Source organism: Hydra viridissima, unplaced genomic scaffold (assembly GCF_058129835.1).
Source record: "Hydra viridissima isolate aposymbiotic clone 2 unplaced genomic scaffold, HvirCarnegie_v1 scaffold_8, whole genome shotgun sequence".
In the NCBI taxonomy this organism is placed as follows: Eukaryota; Metazoa; Cnidaria; class Hydrozoa; order Anthoathecata; family Hydridae; genus Hydra; species Hydra viridissima.
In genome coordinates, this window is record NW_028324307.1 from 16137868 (window position 1) to 16152998 (window position 15131).

Below are 15131 nucleotides of genomic sequence, written 5' to 3' on the forward strand. Positions count from 1 at the left end.
TGGTTTTTCTGTTTGTTTTTATAATAATTTTAATTGTTTATGATAAAAGATAACGTTAATAATAATAATGATAATGTTAATAATATGATAGTGGTGTTTGAAGAACACCTAAAATGCACAAAATCAGATAAACGTGACGTGAGACTAATAAAAATGCTTAACTTTTGCTTCGTCGCCGCTTCAATTAAAAGGTTGAGCTTGTTTTTAAAAGATAATCTTTGCCGATTTCAGGGTAAACTAACTTGTTTTAAATGTAAACAAACATTTTAATTTTGAAGGTCTTTTTTACAAAAGTCCTTCGAATGAGTTCTCTTTTCTTGTTAACGTCCGGATATGGAATCTAATTTGGTAGGGGATAGGATTTTAAGGCCGTTAAAGCATTGGCTCCTTTTTGATAGGAGATACGATTTTAAGGTAATTAAAGAACTTTTATAAGGCTTAAAAGTTAAGAACCCTTTAAAGCAGTTTTTACAGCTGAATTGGGTCAACATTATTTATCAATGTGTAGCCATGACTGCCAGTAAATTGATCTCCATGAAATGGCTCTTCCTGAATGTAGAGTGCTGCTGGCCCTTACTGTACTTTTGGCCAGACATCTTTAATCGGTTTGAATAAATAGTAAACAACACCAAAAAGGATGTGCAGCTCCATTGGTGGAATCAGTTCTAAAATCAGTGTATTGCTTGGCCCAAATACAATAGGCCCACGGACCAAATTTCCAAACATTTAAACTTGTTTTTTATTACTTCCAGTGATATAGCAGTATAATCATCTGCTATATCATCATCTTTGAATGCTTGAAATAATTCCAAGAGATCACCAATTCTTCTTAAAGATCAACAACTACAGAGATTTTTTGAGTCGATATTGCACAATGTGCAAGGATGTGTACTTGCATGAGATGGCAAAAACTCCATAGTATATGGGCTAACTTTATGTCACAAGAAATAACCATGTTTATGTTGTCAGCCTAAATCAAAGGCTAAATTTGCTTGATGCTGTGGTAGCTTTAATGACAGTTTTCCTGACACAGCAAACAGAATCTGTTTCCTACCCCAGCTGTCTTTGGTCATTCCTTGCACAAGGAGTTTTTTGGGTGATTGGGCATCATTAAAAATGATAAACAAAATGATAAACAGAAGGAGCTCTTCGGTCAGATTTGATAGACTGTTGCTATGAACTATAATATGATTTCTTTTGTTCACTCTTTCGTCGATGACACTATTGAAAAACATTTGTTTGAAAAAATTTGATAATTTTTAAAAGTAAAATTCGGCTTAAGAATTCGTAATTTTGACACTTGATTGATTTTTTAGGCCTATCTAATGATACCGGAATTGGTTAAACCTATGTTGAGCTGAATTTAAACAGACATCAGCTAAAATTTTTGATGAGAGTAGAAGTTTTCAAACACCTGATTTTCGTGCAATTAAATACTGTAAAAAAATTGTTTCAAAAAATTTTGAGGTAGGCATTTTGAAAATGGCATAAAAAAATAGACCAGATAAAAAACATAGTAGGTGGTACTCTCAGAAATAAGAAATAATAACGTCCGGTCAAATTATTTATTTAGCAGAAAACCTTTTAATAGAGAAGATCTTATGAAGCTATTACGTACGGAATATAAAATAAGACTCTTTGTTCGCATTCCTTAAAATATACATGCGTGTGCATATTTATTATCCAAAGTAATATATAAAACTGACGAATAACTAAAAAAAAAGATAAAAGTAAAAAAAAGATATTCAGCATGCTGCAATTGAACAAAATTATAAACCGTTTTTTTAAATTTTAAGTAATTTAGTGGTTTACACTTTCAGAAAAAAATCTGATGTTTATCATTTTGTTGATTAATTGTAACGACAATAATGATAAATATTAAAGCTATCATCTTATATACATAATTAGTGATAAGTAAAAAGCAAATCACGAAATTGCGATGAAAACGACGAACTGCGACCAAAATGGTTATAATAAAAAACCTGGTAAAACTTAATACTTTTACTAGATTTTTTATAATAACCATGGTATTTATTTGTTTAATAAAACAAACTTTTATAAAGAAATAATTTATTAAATCTATTTTTAATTGCTACAATTATAATGGGACAAAATAAATGAATAGGGGATGCAGATAGTAATAAAACCGAAGGGAAATAAGAAGTTTTTCATAAAAAGTAAAAAATTATATATCGTATTATATACTATTTAGGAATTTTTTTAAAACATGTTTAGGATTTCTAAAATGTTAAAACCCAACATTGTGTTTTTCTACTGAAGCTTCACTTTCGTGGCAGTGCTTTCATTATTGTCGCATAAATAATTCAGTTTAAATCAAGCTTTCGGATAATTCAAACACGAAATCATTAAGTTACGGCTTAAAAATCTATTGGTTTGGGTAAACCACGTGATTTTTGGAACTAAATTGCCTTGCTTTGTTTTTTCGTTAAAAAAATAAGAACTAACATTTAATGGTAAGTGATGCGATTTTTTAATGTGTTAGATTTATCAACCTTCATGTAAAGAGTAGATTGGTCCTGAGGATTGTTGTATTGAGTTGTATTTCCGAGTTCTACAGGGTTGTAATGGAATGTTGCATTTTCATTATAGTTAGTCTCATTGGAGTTTTTAACCAAGTTTTTGGAGATTTTTTCTTCAAAGTCAGATGGAACAAGATGTGTTGTTGATCCTAGGTCTGGTGAGTGGTGTAACGGAAAACTAGTCTGATCTCTTACGCTGTTTAAATCGCTGAAAGAGCCTTCCTCCACAGGTGTTAACACTCGGTCTGATGGTGGAGAAAACATGACACGCCGGTGATGTCTTTTATCGACGATATCTGGTTTGAAACTAGGATTATTGTACGATTCTTGTATTTCAGGTTTAATTGGTTCGTCTTCCGGCATTTCCTCTAGTCCGTTTAAAGACTCTTGTTCATAATCAGCAGCATACAAGGGATTAGATTTTACTTGCAAGTTATTCATTTTTGAGGGCGTGGTACTGAGAGAATTGTTCTCCATCCGGATCATCGAGGCATGATTGATTTGTGCTCCATCTGAGAAAACAGATGTTAACGCAGGATTCTAAATACAAAGAGTTCTTACTTTTAATTTTTTAGTTACAAAAGAAATTACCAAATATCCCACGCATTAAACTTTTGTATTCAAAGAAGTAAACAAATGAGATTTATTTAAAATACTTTGCTTTCACATTTTAACTTCAAATGAAATCTTTATATAATTTTATTTTGTGGCTTTGATTTTTTAAAATCTTACCGTTCCAGGTACTTTAAATAAAGATTTCCGTCTCCTTCTAAAGAGAGAGAGTTTACGATAAGGTTAAATAAAATGCTAAATTTTAATTCTCCAAAACAGTTGTTATATACTTATTATTATATAACCATTAAGTGTTTTAAATAAAAAGGCAATTTGTATAATTATTACCTTTTACAAGCAAGAACACACACGAGGATAAACACTAGTAAGAGGAAAAATGCAGCCAGGCCTATTATGATTTCAACTAGGTAGCTCTTCTCTGTCTTAATGGCGTCAGTACGTGGCGGAATGTTTGTTGTATTTTGTTCAAAAGCTGATGTTGGTCCTGTGTATGTCGTTATATTTATGTTGCTTGTGTTCTCCATTTTTGTAGTGGTTGTTGCTGAAGTGGGTAATGTTGTAGCAGCTGGTGATATTTCATCCGTTGATGTTGTGATGGGTGTGGTTGTAGTGGGTGTGGTTGTAGTAGGTATGGTGGTAGTGGCTAAAGTTGAAGTGGGTTTTGTTGTAGTGGACTCGGTTGTAGTTGACGTGGTTGTAGTGGGTGTAGTTGCAATTGGCGTTGTTAAAATAGTTGTGGTTGTAGGCGTAGTTGTAGTGGACTTGGTTGAAGTAATAGTAGTTGCAGTGATTGTGGTTGTAGTAGGCGTGGTTGTTGTGGGCGTGGTTGTTGTGGGTAATGTTGTACTTGGTGATGTTGTTGTAGTTGATGCTGTTGTAGGTGATGTTGATGTAGTTGTTGTTGTTGCTGTTGTTGTTGTTGTTGGTGGTGGTGATGGAAACGGAAGACCTATATCATTTGTAACAACATCTGGACTCAACGGATCTTAAAAAACAAATAATGTTTGATACTTACTAATAATGAAATATAAATAGCTTTAATACATGCTATATATAAATATTAATAAATGGTTCAATGTTTACAGCCTTATTGAAAAAATATTTTCCTACTTAAGTGACGAAAACTTTGTAACAAATTGTTAATGCTATAAAACTTACATTCCTGTAAACCATCAAACTTGATAGCAATGCATTGCTGTTTATTATCGCAATTGATAAACACTTTTAAAAATAAGCCTTGCATGTGATGTGCTATCTCCAATTCAACCTGCAGGCATAATAACAGATTTTATTATAAAATTGCAAACAAATTTTGTGAACTTGATGCGAACTCACAACCAGGATGTTACGTTTTTAGAGCCATGAGACCGTCGCAATAAACGGGGTTGGCTTCAAACCTTAAAATTTTAGAAAGATAAAAAAAAATTTCTTATCAACCTTATTTGAATCTTTTATTGAAGCGAGAAATCTTTGTTGCAGAAGTGTCGAATAGTATACATTCCAGAACATTTTAGTTTGGTAGTCGTGTATAAAAATCGGTGCCGGGGTTGGTTCAGATACACACACAGCAGTACTAGTTCCTGTAGTCAGTATCAGTTTGTATGAACTCATCCCTGATGCTGTATAAATCCCGAATGAACTTCCTTCTACTCTCAGATTGCAGCCTGCGTAAAGTAAATTTTTAACAAGACTAAAAATTAGTCAAGTGATTCGATTCATGCGAAATAATCGAGACAAAATTTTTGTAACTTTTCAAAAAAAAATTATCCCTTCACATAGTTTTAGAAGTTTTATTAAATAATTGAGACCACTGTTTCTTTGAGTTCAATTGGAACACTTGGTGAATGCGACTTGGTAAATTTAAAAAAGCTTTTTTTCGATTTAAAAAAAAAAAATTTTTATTTTGGTACAAAAATAAAATACTCGTTACCTGTTACTTCGTTGCCACAAATAATTGAAGAATCGTACCCCAAAAGTGTGCTGCTATTGCATTGGCAAAACGCAAGCCCTGAGCAATAGTCTTCTTTAGCAGAAATCATGTCACCATCTTTACCAAGTTGAATAAAGAAGCTACACGATTGATTCAAAGATAAAAAGAAAATAAAGAGCCCACATATTATCATTTCAAGCATCTAGAATGAAAATGTTGAATAGATGTGGCTGGTGTTTTAAAAGAGCAACCGATTGCGAATCTTGTTTTTAAAACCCTACCGCTGCTATCTCTTTCACCGCAGTTGAAAATTCTGCATTTCAGATGTCCGGTTTCAGCTTAAATCTAAATAATCTTGAATTTCATCTTTTTTGTTTAGACAACATGTTTCTATGTAAGAAAAGTCAAAGTGAAGAAAACCTTAAAATCCAATTCATTTCGTAAAACTAATTAATATTTAGAATAAAAGAGACAGTTTTGCCATGGTTTTTATAAGCTGATTGTGAATGCTGTAATGTAACAAAATTAGAATATGAGTACATAAATTAAATGCATATACTTTGTCATAGAAAAATCTAAACGTAAACTTCAGTAAAGAAGTTTGCAATCATGTTTTGTGGTAATCGAATAAACACGAAAGAACTTATGAAATTATTTTTACCCTCAAGTAGGAGTCTTGGTTTTTTAATCAAAGTTTGCGTTGCAAAGTCTCCTCTTCTATATAAATGTCTGAGACGGTAATTGTGTAAGAGAGCGTGTAAATGGTGTTGTAATTATGTATGCAACGTTTGTTAATATTTCATTAGCAAACGCAAATTCGAAGAAACCAGTCCTTCTATTTGCGGAAGTTGAAAAATACATATATTAATATGAAATCTGTGTATTTTCAATACAAAAATAAGAAATAGTACGCAGCATTTCATGCATGCGCATACCATCATCGCACAAAATTAACGATTTATAACGTTGTGAATAAAAATTTAAAAAATATACGAAAATCTTAACATAGCTTCGAACGTAATTTAAACTTAAAGATGTACTCTAATTGTGGAATAAAACTTAACAAATGCAATTTGAGTAATGGCTGATCTTTCTTTTAAGGCTTAGCTCCATTTTAAGTTAGAAAATAATTACTATCAAAATAATATTACCATCAAATAAAAGTTAACAGTAATAATTTTTTTTTTACCGAAATGTTTTACACCATAAAAATATAATCTTTTAAATATACATATTTCATCTCAAATTCATCACCCGTTGTAATTTTTAACTACTTCATAAAGACGATTATTTCATCAAATAAAATAAATAAATACATCACTCGTTATGATGCTCGACGGAAACTTTTTATTGATTGGTTGGTTTGAACAGTTAACAATACAAGTTTTGGTTTAACATTTTCATGAAAACTTAAGTAGCTAATTCCCTTTCACTTTTCTTAAAAAAGGTTTGTAAAGACATTTAATATTTCAAATAGTAGCCTAAAGCTTGTATTTCCATTAAGCATTACTATTTTTATGTAAAATGGTATTTAGAAAGTTTGTTTTCGAAGTTTTAACGTTTTTTATCGAGATGGAATTATCGGTACGGCAGTTTTTTATATCGAAATAACGATTTTTTCAGCTTTTAATTTTTTAGATTATTTGTTATTTTATCAGGATTACGAGACTTACAATTTTTAATGCCTAAGCTTTCTTATAGACCTTAACGCCTAAGATTTCTTACAGACCTTAAGATTCCCTAACAAAGCAAAATTAAAAAAAACAAAAAAACAAAAGCAAAAACAAAAATTAAAAAAAGCAAAAAATAAAGAAAAAATCACCAAATAAAACAATTACCAATTAGCGAAGTTTCTGATAAATGAAATCAATTAATTTTTTTGATATTAAAAAGAAGAAAAACAAATAAAATTAGAAACAATAAAAGTTTGAGCAGCCAGTGTTCAAATAAAGTCAACTTAAACATGTTTTTTTTTACGGCATTTAATACCTATTGGTATTAAATACCTGAAAAAGGTATCGAATGACAAAAAGAATTCACCAAATAGCTTGAGTAAAATACATTAAGTGTCAAAGTTTACAGGTGAGGTGGTTGTAATATTGACCAATTTATTGTTTTGAACAAAATAATAAATTTGCAAGCATCATTAATCAGCAGAAATAACAAATCTGTTTCTTTTTTTTAAAACATAAATAACTATGGAAAAAAAAAGTCATTTTCACACCTCCTGCACAGCGTATGAGCACAATCTAACTGTTACTGCGTTTCCCTGTCCTTTATTGATTAAATATGTTTCATGTTGTGTTTATTTACCATTAATTTGCGTGGGTGTAAAAGCCTAAAACGAAGTTCGCTATGGCATTTTTTCTTCGTCAGATACAGCAGCTTTGGGTGTTGACCGCACTTTTTTTTACCCATCAATTTGTCTATTAACAAATCTTTAAGAAAAATTGTTCATTTTCAGCTCCGAAATTGAACATAATTTTGTTTGTATACATTTGTGTATAAACAAAATCTTTCGTCAAAGCGCACTTTATTTTATAACCTTTTTTGCGTAACTTGTGTCGGGGTTGCAGGTGCAAATTGATGAGTATTCTGCCTTCAAAATCCTTGGTGTTGCAAATAGTGGCTTGTGGATTTAGGTTTGGGTACATCAAACCTACGAGTACCTGTAGTATTTCGACTCGTTTTTGACCAAACCTTAATCTTGACTCAAATTCTTATGGTTCAAGTTCGAAGGACTCGCATGGCATACAGATGTTACGAATTTTGAATTTGTGTTACGAGTCTTATGAATTTTTTAATAAATCTCGGAAATATTATAAAATTACTTTATTACATATTGTATATGTAGTTAAATAACAAATATAAATACGTTGCACCTGTAAATATATTTTTAAAAAAGGTTTTTAATATTCATGAACTTTTTAATTTAACAACACACGAAAATTAAATAAATAAAAAAAAAGTATTTCAAGGGAAAAATCCGAATCCATGGAAATACCCAACGAAAAGCTCGAGTCTAACTGTGACTCAATTAAACAATAATAATAATAATAATAATAATAATAATAATAATAATAATAATAATAATAATAATAATAATAATAATAATAATAATAATAATAATAATAATAATAATAATAATAATAATAATAATAATAATAATAATAATAATAATAATAATAATAATAATAATAATAGTTATATTAATACTACTACTACTACTACTACTACTACTACTACTACTACTACTACTACTACTACTACTACTACTACTACTACTACTACTACTACTACTACTACTACTACTACTAATAATAATAATAATAATAATAATAATAATAATAATAATAATAATAATAATAATAATAGTAATAATAATAATAATAATAATAATAATAATAATAATAATAATAATAATGATAAAAATAATAATAATAAAAATAAAAATAATAATAATAATAGTAATAATAATAATAACAATAACAATAATAGTAATAATAATGATAATAATAATAATAATAATAATAATAATAATAATAATAATAATAATAATAATAATAATAATAATAATAATAATAATAATAATAACAATAATAATAATAATAATAATAATAATAATAATAATAATAATAATAATAATAATAATAATAATAACAATAGTAACTTTTTAAAATAATTTACCTCTTCTTGTTTAAATTCTTTAAAAAATAGTATCTGAAATGCGGATTCGTATTCAGATTCAGAGGTGAGGATTGGTGTTTGGTTAAGGATACGAAAACTATTCACATTTTATTCATTTTATTTTCAGGTAATTGAAGTTAAACTCAAAAAAAATTTAAAATCAATAACTACACTTGACAACAACGAGCTACTCTAGTGGTGATGCATGCACAGAATGATAATCCGTTTATTACAACACAAGATGAATTTCAACGAAAATTTCCGGGACGAAATCCTCCTATATCATCAATAGTTCGGCGATTGGTGGCTTGATTTGAAGAAAAAGGGATGACGTTCGAAAACTTACGAACGGTGTTTATTAGAAAATAAAGAGCATGTAACCGGAAGAATACAAGAAGTTTCAGAAATATCAGCATTAAGAAGAAGCGCAAAAGTTAGGGCTTTCAAGATCATTACTTTCAAGATCATCACTTTCAATAAATCTTGCGTTTAGACTTTTTTTTCGTACAAGGAACAGTTAACTAAAGAACCGATGTTAAATGACCATCAAAAGGATGAACTCATAAGCAGAACTAACTCTACTTAATGAAATTATAGATTTCACTTCAAAACTGAATCTCAGGTGAATCATTCTCAGGCGAAGCTCATTCTGAGCTAAATGGAACAGTAAATAGATAAAAATTTTTGGTGGCCCTCTACATTCACGTAAGATCACTGAATGGTCCGGAGTTACGACCTAATTTATTTTTTTGAGGAAGATAGAGGCGCATTTAGAGTCAACGGTGAGCTCTCCAAACAAATGATCGAATAATTTTTCAACATAATCGGATTTAACAGCTCCAGTATACACCCAAAGAATACATAAATAAACCAACAACTTTAGATCAGTTAAAACAAAATATCAGCAACCGTTATTCCAAATATTACAAGGTTTTGCTGGTTTCTGTTATGGAGAATCCGATAGATTTGTTCTTAAACATGGCTCATTTATTAGACGTATTTTTTTTTAAAAAAAATTAAATTTTCCATTGAAATGTTCTCAGCATAACAAATCAGATTTTTGGGGAGCCCTGTTTATTTATATAGTTTTATATGTTACAGCTCGCAATTCCATGATACATAAATAGATACCATTTAAATTAGTGCAATCAATCAATCGTTGGTTTTCGAATGCGGGGATTATGGTGTAAGAAGGTTTTTTTTTATGTATAATTGCAAAACAAATAGTGTTGTTTTGATTTTGTTATTCGACTTTTAATTTAAGTTGCTGGCTTTGAATAACGGAGATAAAATTGTCATTTGAATTAGAACACAGTCGTCCTTCAAATTAAAAGTTTTTTTTTTTTGTAACAATTATTCTCCCTTATAAGCGACGACGTAATATTAAGTGTTATGCCAATTTTTTTTAGCAAAACGTTTCAAGTAAAAATTTTGTATTAGATTATTTTGCGTCTTAGATATAAGCTGTAGTTTACTTGAATCATATTTTCGAAATGTCATCTCCTTCACCAGGAAAAAGAAGGATGGATACTGATGTAGTGAAATTGTAAGCTAAAATGTTTAAAGAAAGCTAACAATAGATTGTTAAATTCTAAAGATTGAAGTATTGTACCAATACTTATATATATGTATACTTATCTCTTTAATGTTATATATTATACATAGATTATTGGTCTTTGAGTTGCCGTATTTCTTCATACATTCATAAAGAAACTTTTTTTTTTTTTCTTTGAATCTGTCTTTAATGTCTTTTACTTGCTTCAGACTCAATGGTCAATTCTTTTATTGAAACATTTAATGTCTACAAATTGCAATCAACAAAATATTGCTGTTCAACATTAATTAGACAAAGTGTAAAAATCTTAAAGTTTTTTTGTGACATAAAATGTAAGACCAAGTTTTAATATTAATTCTAAATACATAAACACAGAGTTTTATTCTTAAATAATTAAATTTAAGCTTTTTTAAAGTTTATGAAAACATACTTTTAATTGATTCTGCAACTATAAGTGCAAATAACCAATTCTAAATAACCAATGATATTTATTGAACTGACACAAAAAATAATTTTATTGTATAAAAGATCTCTTGAATAAACTTTGTAACATTCAATAATTAAACCAAAATCAAATGCTTTGCATCCCAAACACAAAAATATCCTGCAGGATATTTTTGTGTTTGGAATGCAAAGACAAAGTTGTTTATTTCAGATTTTGTTTTTAGTTAGGCTATGTATTTATCTGTAGACCAAACGTAAATGGTATCCTACAACTTATGTGACTAATTTTATTACTTTGCTCATAAATTAGCAATCATTTTCGGTGAGAGTATTTACAGTTATCTATATTATAATTATGTTAACTGAAAATCACTACAATAACTGTCCTAATAACAATTGAAAATTGTTTGAGCAACTTTTCCTATTTGAGTTGTTAGTGTAATTTTTCAAAAAAAACTCTACAAAATTTTTTAACTTTACTTGAATTTTGATGTTTCAAAAAATTTAACAACGGGAAAAAATGGTGTTGGAATAAATAATTATGTAAACACTTTCCAGTTTTCTCTGGTTGCAAGACCTATGCAAACCTAAAATGATTTAGAAGTTGTAGTCATTGAAATTAGAAATTGTTACCCACTATTAATTCTTATAGAAGTAGTTTTAGAAGTAGTTAAGAACCCCCCCCCCCCTACACATACACACCCTGTTAAATCTTAGAATTTCTTGATTTTAGTGATCATTACCAAAATTTTAAGTATTATTTGTGTTTTCACAGATTATCAATATTAACATCAGTTTAAAGACTTTAGAATTGTTTGGAGGCATTTTTAACAACAGCATTTTGTTGAGGCATTTTTTGCAATAGCATTTTTAGAAACCGTTGAGTTTTAACTTAGGCATTTTTAGAGAATTGATGTTAGTGACAGAATTTTTAAAGGCCACAAATAGTGAAAATATATATGTAATTAATATTATTTGAAAATTAGTAGTTTATCATTTAAAAAACAATGTTCTAAAAAATTCTTTAGACAACCACCACAATCATTGGGGAATTAAATGGAACTAAAACATCAACACCAAATATTTCATTTCAAGAAATCAACATTCATCAACATACTTTATTCAAGAGAGCTTTTATAAGCTTATAAACATCCCTGAAAAGTACCGCTCAATAATCCTTTTACTTTTTTTTTGTAGCGCATAGTTTACTTGTTTTTTGACACATTTAATTTTAATAAAAAGTTGGTAAGCAACTTCATCCTTTATTTATTTGGAGTTTATGTAAATTTGTAAATTTTTTGTAGCTGTTCTGTCTACCGTTCTTTATTGCAATAAAAATGCGTCATCATGGCAGATATGTCATTACTTATATGGCAGATTGAGCATGTACTTTTTTATTTATTGCTTAGAATTGAAAGCAACTATGATGTAACAATTCTTGGTGGTTTAAATGAGTTTGTTGTCAAATTTTTTGGACCAAAAGAAAGTATGAAATCATATTTAGTTTTAAAGGATTTTTTTGTATGTTTACCTCCTTAATTTTAACATTAAAAAAAAAGATCAATAAAAAAAGTGATAAAAATTTTTTAAAAATTCTTATCTGCTGTAAAAGAAATTTATGAATTAAAATTTGAATTACTTATCAGCTCAAAATTAAGATAAAATTTTACCTCTAATAGAATTGGAATTTTTTATTTTCTAATGCAGGGAAGTTTTAAAATCTAACTAACAAATTAAAAAAAACAACTGGTCAATTAAAAGATCAATTAAATTTAAAAAAATTCCAGTTGAACTTTGTTTTTATTTATTTAATAGACCTTTTAAACTTGAGCAAAAGTAAATTTTTATAAAAGGTTTTTAGTAAAAATATAAAGTTCATATGAACCTTACTGCTAATAAGCTATTCCAAGAGCTATGTTAATGAACATATACCAATATTTTGATGCAATAAAAAATCTTTGCTTTTAGCTCCATACGAGGGAGGAATATGGAAGATTCGAGTTGATCTTCCAGATAAATATCCATTTAAATCTCCTTCTATTGGTAGGTTTTTTTTTTTTTTTTTTTGTTTTTTTTGGATTTATGGATGTCAAACTTTAAATGTTAAAGTTGTTAATATTTTTTGCTTTTATTTTTTGCTTTTATTTTGCCTTTTTTTTTTTTTAGGTTTTCTGAACAAAATATTTCATCCAAATATAGATGAAGCGTAAGAAATTTAAACTTTCACCATTAAAATGAAAATATTAAAAGGAAAATTTGTTATAATTGAAAAATGTGTTGAACTATTTTAACACCATTTCCCTTTAATTTAGATCAGGGTCTGTTTGCCTTGATGTAATTAATCAAGCCTGGACAGCATTATACGGTATATTTCCTTCTGTATCTTTGTTTGTTTACTATTACAAAGTTAGTTTCCAGTTAAATCTTTCAAAGTTAATACTATTACAAAGTGAAACCAGTCCATCTGGTCCAACTAGTAACCAACTATATTTTTAAATAGATTTAAACAATGTGTTTGAATCTTTCTTACCACAATTGCTTGCTTATCCAAATCCTATTGATCCACTAAATGGTGATGCTGCTGCTTTGTATCTTCATAAACCAGAAGATTATAAAAAGAAAATTAAAGGTGACTTTTTAAAATTTGACTAAAAATAATCTCTGCCTAACGTTTTGTGCTTCTTGTAAAAATATGCAAATGAAAGGTGAAATTGTATTTGAGAAATACAATTTTATCTTTTGGCTTTCATATGTTCTGTTTTCTATTTTTTAAGATAAGTCATGACAAACCTTTTAATTTACAGAATATGTCAAAAAATATGCTTCACCTGAAGTTATAGCTGAGCAAGAAGAAGCAAATATGTCTGATTCTTCAGAGAGTTCTCTTAGTGAATTTTCTGAGGACGAAACAGCTGATATGGAATTATAGTTTTTGTCGATTTTATTATCATGTTGTTACTATATTGTTATTATTTCATAAATATTTTTAAGGATGCTTTATTTAGAGCTTATTTCTAACAATCTTTTTTTATTTGCTTCTTATTTTACAAATTTCTTTCTTGTTATTTTGTTCTTGACTGTAAAATGTTATTTTGACTGGAAAAATTATTATTGCGCTATTTTTTTTGGGGTGTGTATTTTTTTGTTGTTGTTGTTGTTGTTGTTGTTGTTTTTGGTGTTTGCCCAAGGCTCTTTGGATAAGAAATTTTAGTATATTGCGATGCGTTAGGATTTATTTGAAATAGTGAAACGGAATATGTACAGTTTGTAAATATAATATTCTTGTTCAATTAAAATTATCTGCAAAGTAAGTGATGTGTTTTTTTTTGCGAGAGAAGAAGCAAAGAAGTTGCTCACTATTATTTTTATTTACTATTTGTTACTTCTTAATTAGCTATTACTTATTTAAAAAAAAAGAGAAAAAAAAAGAAAAAACAGTCCGTTGAAATTTTGAAATTAAATCTACAATGCACAATTGTTCGGCAAGCAGTGGACAGTTTTACTTAAAGAAAGGTCATTTTTTCAGTCGCTGCGTTGATGTTTACAGAAAGATGCCGAAAATTATTTTTTATAAAGAATTTAATTCTTTTACTTAAGCTAGAAAGTAATTTTACCTAACATGTTTAGATTTAAATAATTCCCGGAAATTTTCTTTTAAATTTATATTTCTGTTGTGCAAGTTTAAAAAAAAACCGTTAGGTTGGCTTTATGTTTGAGTTTTTCCCAGAAAATACATTCTTATGGTTTTTCCGAAACAACTGAAATAAAGCTATATTTGTCACTTAAGTTGTTTGCGAAGTTTGTATTAAAATGAAATAAAACTAGACAAATTCGATATCTATTTCTCGTTTTCACTGAAATGATTGTAAATGTATAGAGTTTAAGGTTGTTAAAGGATTTAGGGTGTTTACTAGTTGTGTAGTTAATTCGGGTAATTAAGTTTCGATTGATTTCAATTATGGTAAAACAATTTACTGTTTCAAACTAGAACTAACAAAGAATGTCTGTTATGCCCTTCATTTTTTCAAAATTGAAAAATGCTGTGATCAATTTTTGAAGATTCAACTATAAAACTTCTTCAGTTAAATTTGCTGAAGTAATAAAAGAAATGAGGTTAGTAAGAGAGAGAGAGAGTTTACTGAGAAAGAGGTACTTCATGCTAAGAAAGAGGTACTCCACTGAGAAGCAGGTACTTCATGCTAAGAGTTATTTGTGTGACATAAAATGTAAGACCGAGTTTTAATATTAATTCTAAATACATGCACACAGAAGGAGTTTTGTTCTTAAATAATTAAATTTAAGCTTTTTTAAAGTTTATGAAAACATATTTTTAATTGATTCTGCAACTTGTAAGTACAAGTTCTAAATAACCAATGATGCTTATTGAACTGACACAAAAAAT

At 28.5% G+C, this 15131-nt stretch overlaps 2 protein-coding genes across 5 annotated transcripts; one reads left to right on the plus strand and one right to left on the minus strand.

Annotated features, from left to right (window-relative positions):
- Positions 1–2053: 2053 nt before the first annotated feature.
- On the minus strand, positions 2054–5905 carry LOC145195085 (uncharacterized). Of its 4 annotated transcripts, none has more exons than XM_090095915.1 (7): positions 5705–5905; positions 5044–5183; positions 4551–4777; positions 4272–4380; positions 3441–4098; positions 3273–3309; positions 2054–3080 (listed from the first exon to the last, which is right to left on the minus strand). In XM_090095915.1, exons 2-7 carry the CDS (start codon positions 5150–5152, stop codon positions 2469–2471), a joined length of 1752 nt encoding a protein of 583 aa, XP_089952041.1. In that variant the 5' UTR covers positions 5153–5183; positions 5705–5905; the 3' UTR covers positions 2054–2468. The 4 variants fall into 4 exon arrangements, with proteins under 4 accessions (XP_089952041.1, XP_089952040.1, XP_089952039.1 ...); XM_090095914.1 differs by lacking the exon at positions 5705–5905 and adding an exon at positions 5325–5470; XM_090095913.1 differs by lacking the exon at positions 5705–5905 and adding an exon at positions 5325–5469 and having other exon boundaries at positions 5044–5245.
- A 4204-nt stretch (positions 5906–10109) lies between these two features.
- Positions 10110–14040, plus strand: LOC145194881 (ubiquitin-conjugating enzyme E2 H). Its single transcript, XM_090095916.1, has 7 exons — positions 10110–10276; positions 12139–12215; positions 12698–12772; positions 12896–12935; positions 13042–13094; positions 13230–13358; positions 13534–14040. Exons 1-7 carry the CDS (start codon positions 10224–10226, stop codon positions 13656–13658), a joined length of 552 nt encoding a protein of 183 aa, XP_089952042.1. The 5' UTR covers positions 10110–10223; the 3' UTR covers positions 13659–14040.
- Positions 14041–15131: the final 1091 nt, after the last annotated feature.